The 14,095-nt window shown below is 38.1% G+C and overlaps 1 protein-coding gene across 8 annotated transcripts in view; it reads right to left on the bottom strand.

The window, feature by feature from the left end:
• Window positions 1-14,095, bottom strand: part of CTNND2 (catenin delta 2) — a 640,288-nt gene that overhangs the window by 134,511 nt on the left and 491,682 nt on the right. For all 8 annotated transcript variants that reach the window (XM_038129852.1, XM_038129853.1, XM_038129848.1 and 5 more), the window contains one exon: window positions 9,492-9,705. In XM_038129852.1, the coding sequence (XP_037985780.1) occupies window positions 9,492-9,705 (214 nt within the window). The remainder of the gene's footprint in view (window positions 1-9,491; window positions 9,706-14,095) is intronic.

The raw sequence follows: 14,095 nt of genomic DNA, 5'->3' as shown, positions 1-14,095 counted from the left end.
CCTAACACATGACTAATGGCAATGCCATTCCAAATTAACTACTGTATTAGAAAGCATGGGAATCTAACAAGGATGGATATATACGAATGGCAAGATGTTTTTCAGTGCTTACACCTGTAATAGCACCCAAAATCAAAACATATGTTTGATTACAGACCCTAATACAGAGAATAAAAATGTTATAACTAAAGCTGAACATTAAGTTACAGTTCTAAATACAAAACTCCTTTCTAAAAAGAACCAGTTAGAAAGTTAGTCCTATCTATAAAATTGCATCTATGTGCAAAATGAAAGGCTTGGTGTATAGTTGCTAAAAAAGAAGGAAACATATACTAACCAAACTGTTGCCTAAGAAAAAGAGAGCACTGTAAATAACATTAAATGTAAATAACATTTGGGAGGGAAGAAGGGAAGTTGGCCTTTGAACTTAAAAACAACAAATACAATTAAAAGAAAATAAAAATAATAAAATTACTGGGCATAGTGAAAACAGTAGTCTGACCACAGAATGAACATGTTTCACCATAACCTCAAACTTTCATTTTGTAAACGAAAAGTTAAATATTCCTATCTTTTTCTAAACAAAAAACCATTTTCAAAATAAAATTGAAATACTTGGTGTGGCAAATCTCAAACATTTCAAACTACAAAGCGGTTTTAAACTGCAAGCATTTTAATACTCCATCATTCAGGCAGGCCCATCAAAACTGTATGTCCAGCTGACTTTTTCCAAAGAATTACTACTTGCTGAAAAAGTTCAATGCAGCTCTTATGTCAAGCCATATGCTGCAACAGATGTCCTCTATTTATCACTCCAGATTACCCTGTTTGATATTTCCTCTTAAACTTAAAATTTGACTGAAGTGAAAAAAGAAAAAAAGAAAAATTATTCATGCAGTATATTCTCAAGCAAATTATGAAACCAGTTTAACTGCTCCATGAATTGAAACATGGGCAAAACTTGACTGAATTTTCTATAGAAGATGCATCTCACTGTACAAGAGAGAAAGAGTTACTTCCCACTTCAAGAGAAAACAAGAGGGACCACCTTGGGTTTTGTGTTGGTACTGAGGGTGGTAAATGCAGGACAAATGAGTGTGAATTTGCCTGGGAAATAGGGAGAAGGAAGCAGGCTGGGATGAGAAAACAGATTAAACCACCTCCAAGCAGACCCCTAAGAGAGAGAAGAGGGATTCCTCTACCAGGAGCATTGCACTGCTCACAGCAGACACTTCAGCACCCAGCGACTTGTTCTGCTCTGCCACATTCACCTGCAGGGAAACAGGCCCTGCAAGCCTGGGGAAGGATTGGTATTGCTCTGTAACGGTACATTCCCTTCTGCCTATAAAAATCCTTGGGATTTAACACCTTACCCGATAAATCAGTACCCCAGCCTGTTGCTAAGAAAGCAGGGCGTAAGATTTGAGAAAGCGTCTATTTTAACACATCTCCCTATTTAACTGGGAGCAGCAGGGGGTGAAGAAGTTAATCTGATGATTCAGAAAAAGTTGAGAATAACTCTTCATGAAGACAACAGATTCTATCAGTGGGTTTTCCCATTTTCAGAGCCAAAATAGTGACAGCATATTGAGAAAGGGGGCAAAGATTGTTTTATAATTAGACAGTAAAATTGTAATAGATATGGTATAAAATGATCCAGTTTAACTGTCAACATTGTTTGCCTAAGTGTTATTTGATAAGACAGCATCATTTCTGAAGAAAAATTACACAATTTATTAAATTACTTTTAGATTTGCTGGTACATATGAACTATAAATAGGGTGTGTTTTGAATGACTCTGGTATTTCTTGAAGATGTCACAGCCTATAGGCTGGAAACCAGTTTCCCAACATCATATGAGTTTAAGCTGCAGAACATTTTACCTTCCTGTTTTGCAAGGAAAATGACTACAGAGATTTGGTATTTTGGTGAGTGGTTCCACACTGGGTTCATATGAAAACTTTATAAAATGCCAGTTAATTCCTGCTCTGAATTTGTGTGAAAATCACTTCCACATTTCCGGAAATGATGGCAGTATTTTCTGTAGGTGATGTTAAAATCTAAAATTTAAACTCTGCCACACTGTAGAATCATACTGGAAAGTACAACACACAGCTGTGCCTGGCTGTAGCACATCCACTGACTATGAAATGTCAGCCTATTAGTCTGGAGAAGTACAAATAGTACAAGATACAAATTTTAAGTATTTTATTAAAATTATGATGATGCAATAGTGATTTTTGGAGACTGTCTGTAAAACTTTAAAGTAACTGATGATAGGTGGACAAACAGAGTTGCCATGCAGCCCACTAACCCTGCCACAGGGTTTGTACTACCTTGGTAGAGTTGTTTGAAGTTGCGTTGGGGCACTTGGACGTTCAGTGAGATTAACTTGAGCAGCTGCTTCTGCAGACCACGTGCCTTCATTTATTTTGCTTTTGCTTAGCTTTGATAATGGTCTGCATGAAACCAAATTTTACTAAGACAGCAGTAACAAGCAGTCTTTCTGAGTTCAACAAACCCTTGGTTTCCTTTTGGTCCCCCCAAAAGATTTTAGCTGTAACAGTATAAAATGACAAACTAGCCTGTGCAAAGTTTTGGCTGTGAGATGAAACACATTGTTTTAAAGGCAAGCTGAGACTTGCAGGGGATTTGACGGAGGCTGGCTTTTTTAAAATTCTCAGTGGTTCACAGAATTCAGGGTTGAGGTTGAGGTGAGGAGGTTTGCTTAAAAGTATCTCAAGCTAAAGGAGGGAGTCAAATTACTATGCAACCTCTGGGAACTGAAAAGGCTCTTATACTTGAAAGAAATACTGAAGAAACTACAATATGTAATTCCTTATTCAGCCACTGGCTTCGATCCAGAGTAAATAGATAGGAATTTTCATTACACAAATAATCTTGTTAATGTTGAAAACAACTTTTATTTAAAACACCTAATTAGAAGTAAATTACTTCATAAGCTTTAATCAACTTTTAAAATTGATTGTGGTAGGATATTGTACGTGCAATTACATCCATTTAATGAAAGAGTAGGAAAGGTTTATTAGAACTAATGCCCTTTAAATCTCCATTTTGAATAAAAATCATTTAAAACATACAAGCAAACTTTAGTGCCCAGGCAAGTAGATTTGTAATTTGTTAATCTTATCCTAAATCTGTTGGTGGAAAAATAATTTAAGTCTGTAAGACACCTGCCTCTGCGCTTGGCAGAGTGCCTCAAAACACTTGTTCGAAGTTACTAAAGAGAATTTGCTTATGTTCAGAGCAGACACTAAGTAAGAAATGAATGAACATATTTTCCTGCCAAAATCAAAATCATCACTTCTGAAAGCAGTGTTCTGTGCTAGCAGTTATCTAACTCCATGCTTAACCTTTCTAATTTCTTTGACTTGACAGGACACAGATACTGGAGGTGGAGGAGCTGTATCTTAGGAGGCACTTGTGTACTTCCTGCATTTATCCCACATCTCCATTTTGTTTTGCTATATAGAGTTATGGGCCCCAAAGGGTATTTGGCAGTCCTAGTCTCTTAGCTAAGCATATATTGGACCAGAACTATGTCAACCTTGTGGAAGCAGAGCATGATTATGCCATCATGACAATTTTAACACACATATATGGCTTTCCCTGTCATCTATTTGAAAAGCTTGTGATAGGCAGGATATGTATCTGAACCTAAAACATGTATCTTTATAATCTGCTTTTCAGTTTGTGTAACGCTGAAATCGTCTCTTTGGTTACAAGAGCAAGCCACTTTGTCCATTTATCTTCCTACTTATCTTTTTACATTACATATCAAAAGCTGCTAATTAATTAGGCCTTTTTCTGGTCAGGCTTCCTTATACTTGCATTGCTCCATTACAAAACTTGAATACAGTCAAGAAAAGGGATACTTAATATGAGCAATACTGGAGCAACACCTAATATAAACCTGCAAAAGAAAAGGGATATAATAGAGATTTAAGGAATTACATCAAGGTGAAATACTGTAAGAACAACTCCTAGAAGAGTTCGGTTCATTTTTACTTAAGGCTGTGGGAAAGTCATCTTGGAATGGGATAAAAGAGCCTTTATTCATTTTCAAATCAAATTCCCAGAGAGCAATAAGGTTACAAATAGGTGCCACCTCCAAATGAATGTTTATATCACAATAAAATTTCACATCTGTGTTTACACACTCCAGTAACTAAGGTATGTCAAGGGCACATGTGCAGAAAACTATTAAATTATTAAATTAAACTGCTTCAAGATCCTAAGTACTAAACAGTCAACCCTTTGCCATAATATTGTTAAATAAGATTTACTATACAAAAAAATCACAAGTGTGATACCTTACAAAGTCCAATTAGAAAATAACATTACAAATAGAAAACAATTGCAGCCATGTGATTTTGACTTTGGGAACCCCCAACAGAAGAACTGCCATTGTACTAGGAAGGTAAAAATTCTAAATAATTGGCCAGAAATACTTAAAAAAAAAGAAATTGAATTAAATCTTCCACTGAAGTGAGCTGAAAGGTCCATTTAAATAGAATACTCCCTTAACCATGATTTACATATCACTGCAGGCTCACTAACTTATAACTACACGGATTAGCAAAGGCAGATACAGGGCTCAAAGGGGCCTTCTGGAGTGACTTGACCAATCTGCCAGTAACTTATGCATATGCTAAGAAGCAGCATGCAATCAAAAGGAGCTTTCACCTGTAGTACTTAACTCAGACTGGACAGATTTAAGGTGAACAGCAGGTAATTGCTTTCAGTGACACAGAGAGTTTATCCATAATGTTATAAACCCCTCCTTATAAACATACAGCAGCTACTAAAACTGAAACAGGACTGTGCAATAACATTGCATAACATGGGGTGAAAACAGGGGGCCAACCAGGCCAAAACCCAAACTGGCCACAGCTGAAATTAAAGACAGCACTAATGAATACTGGAATCTGGGAAGTAAATGAAATTTTTCCCCATTCAGCTTGACTGTGGGCTAAGGACACTTGGAGAACTAGTGCTCCTTAGAAAGAAAAAATTTGTACACAGTATCTTGTAGTGTTTTGTAGGAATGGAAAATATGCAATTTAAGTCAGTGAATAAAAATATGAATGAAGTACATGGAGTCAGTATCCACCCATCTATATTTAGAATATATATATATAGTGTTAGTTTCTGCTTTATAATTTTTATCTGCTAATTTTTATAATTTATGTATTTTCAGTAGACAATAGTTAAATCCCTGAAACTTTATTGTCAAGCAAAATAAGCAGGAGACTGGCTGCTAGCACTGGAAAAAACAGTTTCTCCCGACATTATTTATAGCTGCAGCTCTTTATCATCATGTACTTTCTAAAAGTGGATTATCCACTTTTACCTTTCAATCAGAAATGGTATTTACAGATTTTAAACAGGTGATGCAGTCATGCAAGGGCCCTCTTTAAAAGGAATTTCTTAAATCCAGCTACCTTATTGTTCATAGGCAGAAACTGTCATTCTAGCTGTGAAGGATCTTATTTGTCAAAACTGAGAAGAATAGCAGTTTAAACCATTTTATCTGAGACAGGTACCCAGTCAACCAATCAAGCAGATGGAAGAAGGAGCAAGCATAAGTTGAATCACAGAATCATAGAACAGCCTGAGTTGGAAAGGATCTAGCAACAGCTGCTTGACCTCACCTTCTGCACAAGGCATCCATGGGATTCCTCTGTTATCCTTGCTAAAATGTCAGATTTTTTCCATGTATTTTTTTCCCTGACAGTAAAACAAATAGAAAAAATTATAAAATAGAATTTTGTGGAAGGGTTCATAATTAACTTGTTAAAGGCAAGAGAATCAGAAATCAGTTACTCATTGTCATTATTACCAAGTGAAAACATTTCTTTCTACCATCTGCAGGATCTGTGCTAATTTTGTACTGTGTTCCTCTCTATTTATATTTATTAGAAAAGTGTTAACATTTAATTATTTTAAAATAGAAGGCTTTTATTTTTTTCCCATTAACAGGTGCTACTGAGGAAACTGGCAGCACAGTGCTGGGGTAAAAAGATGGCTAGATTAAGTGTGGTGCATTCAGCTTACACCTATTTCTTTGCATTTACAGACTTACATTGTGATTCAGGTGCTCCTTGAGTCTCTGGAAACTACCAGAGGCTGTAGGCCATGCCCACATCTCTATTTCTATCAGAGTATTTCACTTTTGCACAAATGTATATATTCATGGGTATACCTAATTTTATCCATGTTCTTCTAGTAAAAGCCTGTAACTGTGGAAGTGTTTCTGTATGAATAATCTTTCCATATTTTAGGAAATATTTCCTGGGCATTAACACCATTTAATTTCATAACAGCCAGGCAGCACACTTCCCTCAGAGCTTCTTCATGGGAGCCTGCACTGAAACCATTTCCTCAGCATAAGACAGCCTTGAAGCTCTAACACTTTGCTATAAGGTTAAGTTTGTGCAATCCAAAAATTTGAGCATGGTAAGGTTTTCCAGTATCAGCCCATGACCTCTGTTGCTAAGGAGGAGAAAGACAAGATAAAGGAAAAAGTAAAAAAACACTGTTTTGGAGAGATTATGGCCGAAAGAAATCTCTGGAAAAGAGAACAAGCCACAAATGGTGCTGAAGGCAATCCTGACAATCAAGGAGCTACTGGGCTATAAAGCTGGTCTGCAGGTTTAAATACCCTTCCAAAACCAGGCTTGAGATTGCCAGAAATTGAAGTTATAATCTACTTAGAAAAGAGCAACAAGAAGGAAGAGAATGTGCATGTTTGAGGAAGAAACTAATATCAGAACTTTCGCTCTGCTGGGCAAGTGCTTCACGGTACTTGGGGCAGGCAATGAATGCTTCACTACTGCCAGACAAATTGAGCTGCTAAAAAACCTCTCCAGGCTGTATTTCTTCCCTTGCAGCTGGGTGTCTACTCAGAGTGATTCACACCTTCATCTTGCCAGATTTCTGGACAGGTCATTTACACTTTATGTGCTCAGTTCCCCATCTGTAGGACAAAGATAATGATACTTCCCCACCAAAGAGAAGTGCTCTGTGGACAAATGCCTGACTATTTAGGGGCAGCCATGTCAGAGCCTGTGTGAATTCCTAAGGCATGAACTCTGTGTCCTCCCTGAAAGTAACAAACAATAGCAGCCTTTATATAGACAGGATGCACAATGAACATGAGAGGGAAAGGCTCAAGCTATTATGTTTACTCCCAAACCAGACATTTGTTATTATTTTCTCTGCATCTCCTCCAGACTGTAGAGCCCCTACTGAAATAATTACCTTCCTGCCACCTCAGCTCAAGAAGGCCGATGGAAAGCATGAGGAACTTTTTTATTTTTCCTTATGCCTGCCACCAAGTCAAATCTTTTCATTACCAAGGGAGCTGCTGCAGGAGCTACCTTTCATTCCCCAGAAAGCACAGAAAGAAGGAATTCAGCTGTCACACTACAAAACTTTACCAAAATAAAAAGGAAAAGAGAACTGATTCAGATGCACGACTTTAGCCTGTTTCCTAAGAGATGCAAGATGAGAGCTGCAGCTATGAGGCTTGCTTTGGAAAGAAGCTTTGCAGAACACTACCACAAACATGTCTGCATTTTGAAAGCAAGGGCCAGTGATCTGCATTCTGAAAGGCACAAAACATCTGCCTTTCAGAAAGCATGGCACTGTGTGCCAGGGCAAGCAGTGGCCTTCTGGGATGTACTGGCTATTAAAAACGAACAAAAAACTCCAATACAAAAACAGGCTCATGAATAAAATCTTGAAATACCATTGACTTTGATTCCATTCCTCAGGCTCACCATCTTGGTCTTCTCCTACATGTCCAGCAATCCTGATGCTCATCATCCCTGGGAGCTGCATCTACCTGTACAAAGGCAGGTTACTGCCCACCACTGATGGCCAGTACCTACTCGTCTTGGTAATAACACTTTGAGGGCATACTAGAAAAGAAACATCCTTTCTTTCAGTGGGAATTTGGGAGTATTTAACAGCATACTGTGCAATAGAACCAATGTAAACTGTAGGCCAGTATATATTTTTAAAATTATCTAATGACATTGTGTTTCCATCTACAGATGGCATAGGAAGTGCTACGGTGACTGCTGAGGTGTATTAGCAGTTTGCCACTTACTACTCAGAATAAATAGGCACAATGTTCCCTGGAGCCAGGATACTGACAACATAACCAAGAGACAAACAAGCATGCTGAATATGAAGCAGTGGTTACACTTTATTAGATCTGTCAGTAATTCTGTCACTCCACAGGAGGCACGATCCAAGCTCATGTAACCTGTATCTCTGCCCCATTAATCCTGACTAACAAGTAGGAGGTGATAACTGTTGTAACTAAGAAACAAAATTAAATATAAAAAAATCTACATTTAATAAACAGCATGCAGTTCATTCCAACACCCTCAAGGAAGAAACTTGGACCCAACCAAAGGATGATAATCTTATCAACTGTATCCTAAATGAGGCCTGATGTACAACGGTAAGTAATTTCTACACAAACATAGATGATAACGTGTACTCTGATGATTCGTGACAGAAATGACAAATTTTCTTACATATTTTAGGAGGAAAGTCATAATGAAAATACAATTGAAAACTGGAGAGAGGATAATGAAAATATTTTTGATTTATAGTGGTAAATAATCACCAAATAGAATGAAATCACAAAATTAAAAAACCCAAAAAAACTCTACCTCATTTCTGTTTTACATATTAAATACACTAGCTTAAGGGCAAGGTGAAAAAAAACCAACTCCAAACATTTCACATCAGTCCTGTTTGACAGCATTCCTGCACAGAACTCCAGCACCCCTCCCCTCTCCCTTAAATTTCAGAAAGGAAAAAATCCACACAATCTTAAAAAGACCAGATCCTCCTACACCAAGAAAATAAATAAACTACCACTACCTGCATGCTCTGTGTGCAACACATCACATAGCATGCTATCAAATTTCAGACAAAAGGCTTCAGAAGATGATGTCCACCTCCCCAACACAGTTTTCCACTTTTCCTGTAAGAACCCCAAGAAAGGCAGAAAACCCCTGAACAAATCCTCCCTCTCACAACATCACTACACAGGATATAAAATCAATGAGTAACAATTTTTAAGTAAATTCAGTAAAATATGGCTCTTGCCTGGCCAGCCCTACAGCAGACAGGAGGGAGAGCAGAGGATTCCCACCACAACATATCCATGTGGGGAGAACATCTCCCTCAGGAGCACTCACGGCCAACCAAGAACAAAGTGAACCAGCAATGACAGGCATAAACCATAAACCATACCTACATCTGTAAACTGCAGGATATTGAAAGCCATTCAGACATTACATAAATCCAAAGCGCTTGAAAGCTTTTTGTTAGGGCAAACAAGATGGTCATGAAATAGTTACTGATGGAGCAAGTGGCATGTGGCACAGAACTGTGCTTTCAAGACTGACAGAGAGTTTGAACAAAAAATATTGAAAAATGCAAACCTGTGACCAGTTCTCTGATTTCCAAATCTGTAGTCTTGCGGAGTAACCGTACTAATGCTGGGATACCACCACAGTTTTTCAGAGCTATTTTGTTGTCATCATTTGCCTTCCCATATACCAAGTTTCTCAAAGCTCCACAGGCACTACGGTGGACTTCTGTCATCCGATGGTCCAATAGGTCCACCAGTAATTGTATTCCGCCTTGTCTTCTTATCTGAAACAGGCCAAAGTGATAATCATACCGTTAGGCAATGAACACCAGTATGAATAAATGCTGTCCAATGTAATGAAGCTGTTTTTTATGGAGGCTGCAGGCCAGCAAAGGTGTGCTGGTAACACCACAGAGCTGCTACATTTCACTGCCTTGATTCCTAGTATTATTCTTTCAGTGGCAACATAACTGTACACTGACAAACCAGAACTTCTGTAAAAGCAGCCAAAATTAGTCAAGTGTTGGCTCATCAAATTTTCTCAAGGTTCATCAAGGTTTGCCTTGGCAAGAGTTTCTTCTGCGCTGGAGAGACGTCATCTCCTTCAGAGTCTAACACATCACAAGCTAGAGAAAAAACCACAAAGCTACAGCAAACAAAAAAAAGCACTTAACATCATAAAGATTTCAGGTGTCCTGCCTTTACATTTAATTACGGGGAATTGGAGCAACTACTGTAGTCTCAGTAAGGACATTATATCAACTAAATTGGGATGAGCAATGATGAAAGGAAAAGGAGGAATCATCAGAAACATAAAGATAAGGATATGAAAGAAATCATGATAAGGTTGTTCTGGTTGTTCTAACAATATTGAGGGAACAGAAGTCTTATGCCTACCCAAGGTAGCCTAAAAAATAAATTTCTAATGGGGTATCTCATGTAAAAATCATTCTAAAAAAAGCACAAAAATATTTGAGACAAATGATCAAGAAGGTCAGGAATACTAAATACAATTTATTATGAAATAAAATTTATTATGAAGCCATTTCAAACAAATACTTCTTTATTGTTCTGTGACACTATTTGTTCCTCAAAGAGTAATCATTCTTGGGTCTAATTTTAAGAAACCAAACAGGTTCATGACTAACATCTGAAGAGTACAACGCTTTAGCTTCAAGCAAATTACACAGGCAATTCTGAAAAGGTCCAGAAGTTTCCTCATACGTGTACGGGGAAACAAGCCAGCCATTTCAGCTGGCCATTTTACCTTTAGGACAACAAAAAAAGTGAAATATTTGTGAAGCAGTTTTTACATGGCCATGTGTTCTTGGGGCTCTGCAGAGGGAAGTCCTGGAAGAACGAAACCGTTAAAGTACAATAAAATCTATGAGGAATTCAAGCTTCATTTACTAACTTAAAATCTTTATGCAGAACCAATTTATAGCGTTTCATAGATCTAACACAAGCTTAAGCAAGGTGAAGTACTGGGTCTTGTGTTACTGTCACAACAAGCCCATGCAATGCTACAGGCTTGTGGAAGAGTGGCTGGAAAGCTGGCTGTTGGAAAAGGAACTGTCTACAGGAAGCTGAACGTGAGCCAGCGTGTGCCCAGGTGGCCAAGAAAGCCAATGGCATCCTGGCCTGTATCAGCAATAACGTGGCCAGCAGCATTAGGGCAGTGATCCTCCCCCTCTGCTTGGCACTGGTGGGTACTCAAATCCTGTGCTCAGCTCTGGGGCCCTCACTACAACAAGGACATTGAGGTGCTGGAGCAAGTCCAGAGAAGGACAGTGGACTGGGGAAGGGTCTGGAGCACAAGTCCTGAGAGGAGCAGGGTTTAGCCTGGCAGAAAGGAGGCTCAGGAGTGACCTTATCACTCTCTACAACTGCCTAAAAGAAGTCTGTAGCCAGGTGGGAGTTGGTCTCTTCTCCCAAGTAACAAATGGTAGGATAAGAGGAAATGGCCTCATGTTATGTCAGGGAAGGTTTAGGTTGGATATTATGAAAAAACTCTTCACTGAAAAGGTTATCAAGCACTGGAATGGGTTGCCCAGGGAACTGGTGGAGTCACCATCCCTGAAGGCATTTAAAAGGTGTGCAGATGTGACACTTACTGGTGGAATTTGCAGTGCTGAGTAATTTGTTGGACTAGATGATCTTGATTGTTTCCAACCTAAATGATTATGTGAATCTCTGATTCACCTCGAAAAAGACTGAAAAGTGATTCAGGCGTTAGAGTTCCAAAATTGAGCTAGATGAAATTACTTACTGCTAAACCAGAAGTTCTCCCTTTCTTCTTCAAGTTTATCTGGCATATTCTTATTTTTTTAGTAACAGCAAAACCAAAAAATAGAACAGCTGTGTTATCTAAAAGCATGATGTTACAGTGTTAAATTAAGATGTTTTAATGTCTACACAGTTACCACACAGCTTTGGTCTAAATGCCAAAGTGATAGTGTTTAAAGACAAACTAGGATATTTTTCCTTAGATAGGCATTATATCAGTACCAATGTGCAACTTTCTGAGCAATATGCAGGTAACCTCAAAGACTACAGCAGCTGGCATTACCTGAAGCTTGAAGAGATATGAATGGACATTGGTAAAATATATCAATATCAGGCAGAAAAGTTCACCAATCTTTTTGAGACCTCATGCTTCTGCTGCTTAGAGATACCAGGACCTCTTTCAGTTTAGAAATGAGAAAAGCAGGTCAAAGAGAAAAGGTGCTGCAAAATATATCATTAGTCAAATATTCTCCATGTGAACAGGATGACTTGCAATTAAATAATTAGCTCATTTCTGAGCCAGAAAAAAATTTACCAAGTTAATCTGGGAGACATGGGGGGTGAATCTTGCTTGTTTTGTTTGCTTGGGTTTACAATCCATTACCATTTAACCTTCATATAAAAATACATTTGCTTCCCCTACTAACCAGATTTTAAAAACCAAGCATGCTACATGAAGAGCCACCTACATGACAAAACAGATGACATTTACTAAAAAGACTAGGAACAAAAATTTATGCATCAGTTCTACAAAAGGTGAATCAACCACAGAGCTTCACACTTCAACCTCGTAAAAGAAACAAGATCTGATAGAAGAAAGAATACAGTTAAAAAATATATGAGTTGCCTGGTGTGATGAGTAATATCAGGAACAACAGAATGAAAACATGCCTGCTGATCTTTGTGAATTATATTTTTAAACCACAATATGTTGAATGAATATTTTAATTGCTTTGCTGCTAAAAAAAAAAAAAAAAGAGTGAGAATGAGAAAAAAGTATTACTTTGTAGAAAAAATCATTCTGTGTGCTACAATTCAGCTTAAGACTCAGAGGGCTCTGTCTCCATTCAGAAGGACTCTGTGCCTATGTGGTTTTTCCCACTCTTTCCCTTGCACACAATCAAGTGACATTTCATACTTCCCAGCAGTTTATCCTGTGGATACTCTCAGGTGGTAGGTTTTGCTATCTTCTCATTTCTAAAGGGAAATGTGTGGTTCTGCTACACTGAGACAGTATTCCTGAGCTGCACCTTCCCTTTTCAGTTATGGTAGCTGACAGCACACCAGTATTCAACTCATGCAGCTCCTCCTCTCCCAGGAACCTGAAGCCAGCAGCAGACTCAAGTGATTCAAAGATAGTTTCTTAAAAGCAAAGGCATTAAATATTAATCTAAAGTGCATTTCTGTCAGAAAAAAAAGGGTAATACAACAGAAATGAAACAGTTGTTACATAACACTTTACATAACTTGACAAAATTTCTTAAATTTTACTGAAGAAAGATCCTATTTTTACCTAGGAAATAGAAGATTTATTTTACAAACTTTCTTTGAATTTCCAAGCTCTGGTATTTGGCAGAGTAACTGTGTCATGCAGGGAGGGATGGAGCTGATTGTTCACAACTAGGAGCCCAGTTTCTGATGCTGTTTTTTTATCTGGACTCCTCTCTTGCTTTGGTTGTTTTTTTGTTTCTTTTTTTTACAACAGGCCTTTATTCACCACAAGTCTCATCCCATCTTTGTGCTTCTATCAAATATCTATGTAGATGTTTAAAACTATACTCTCCAGCTGACAAATTGTGAGACTGTGATGGATTCTAGCAGGATCTATTTAAATGTATGGAAAACGAGGCAAAGGAAATTTGTTCAAGTCCTTTAGCGAGCTAAGAGCCATAGCCTGGAGGACAATTCTGACCTGGTCTCCTGGGGCAGATCTCAGCTAAGTTAGTCAAAGCTCCAGTGAATTCAGCACTGCTACTGCCAAATGTCTATGCCAAAAATGCCTGGATGGATGGATAAGCAGCAATTTGCACCAATGGGGCATCAAATCCCAAATCTCAATTTGATACTTCTGTCTCTTTCCTAACTTAAGATGAAGAAAACATTTCTTAATATAATATTTACTGATGTATCAGTGGCTGCTGCCTTGTTACATCTAGGAGGAAAAGAAAATAGAATATGCCAGAGTCTGTTTACCTAAAAGAAAGTGGAGTACCAACTTGCCAGGAGATACAGAGAACCAACTCCATTCTCACACAAACCAGCCCCAAAGTAGCCACTTCTGATCTCAAAAGAATGACCTTCAACTCTCCAGCAACTGAATATGCCCAGTTGCATCTAACCATGTCTCAAATGCATTGTCCCTTTTTACACCATCTTTTCTCAACAACA

This window comes from Motacilla alba, chromosome 2, assembly GCF_015832195.1.
Source record: "Motacilla alba alba isolate MOTALB_02 chromosome 2, Motacilla_alba_V1.0_pri, whole genome shotgun sequence".
NCBI lineage: Eukaryota > Metazoa > Chordata > Aves > Passeriformes > Motacillidae > Motacilla > Motacilla alba.
The sequence above is the reverse complement of the archived record's forward strand: the minus strand, read 5'-3'. Positions and strand labels throughout refer to the sequence as shown.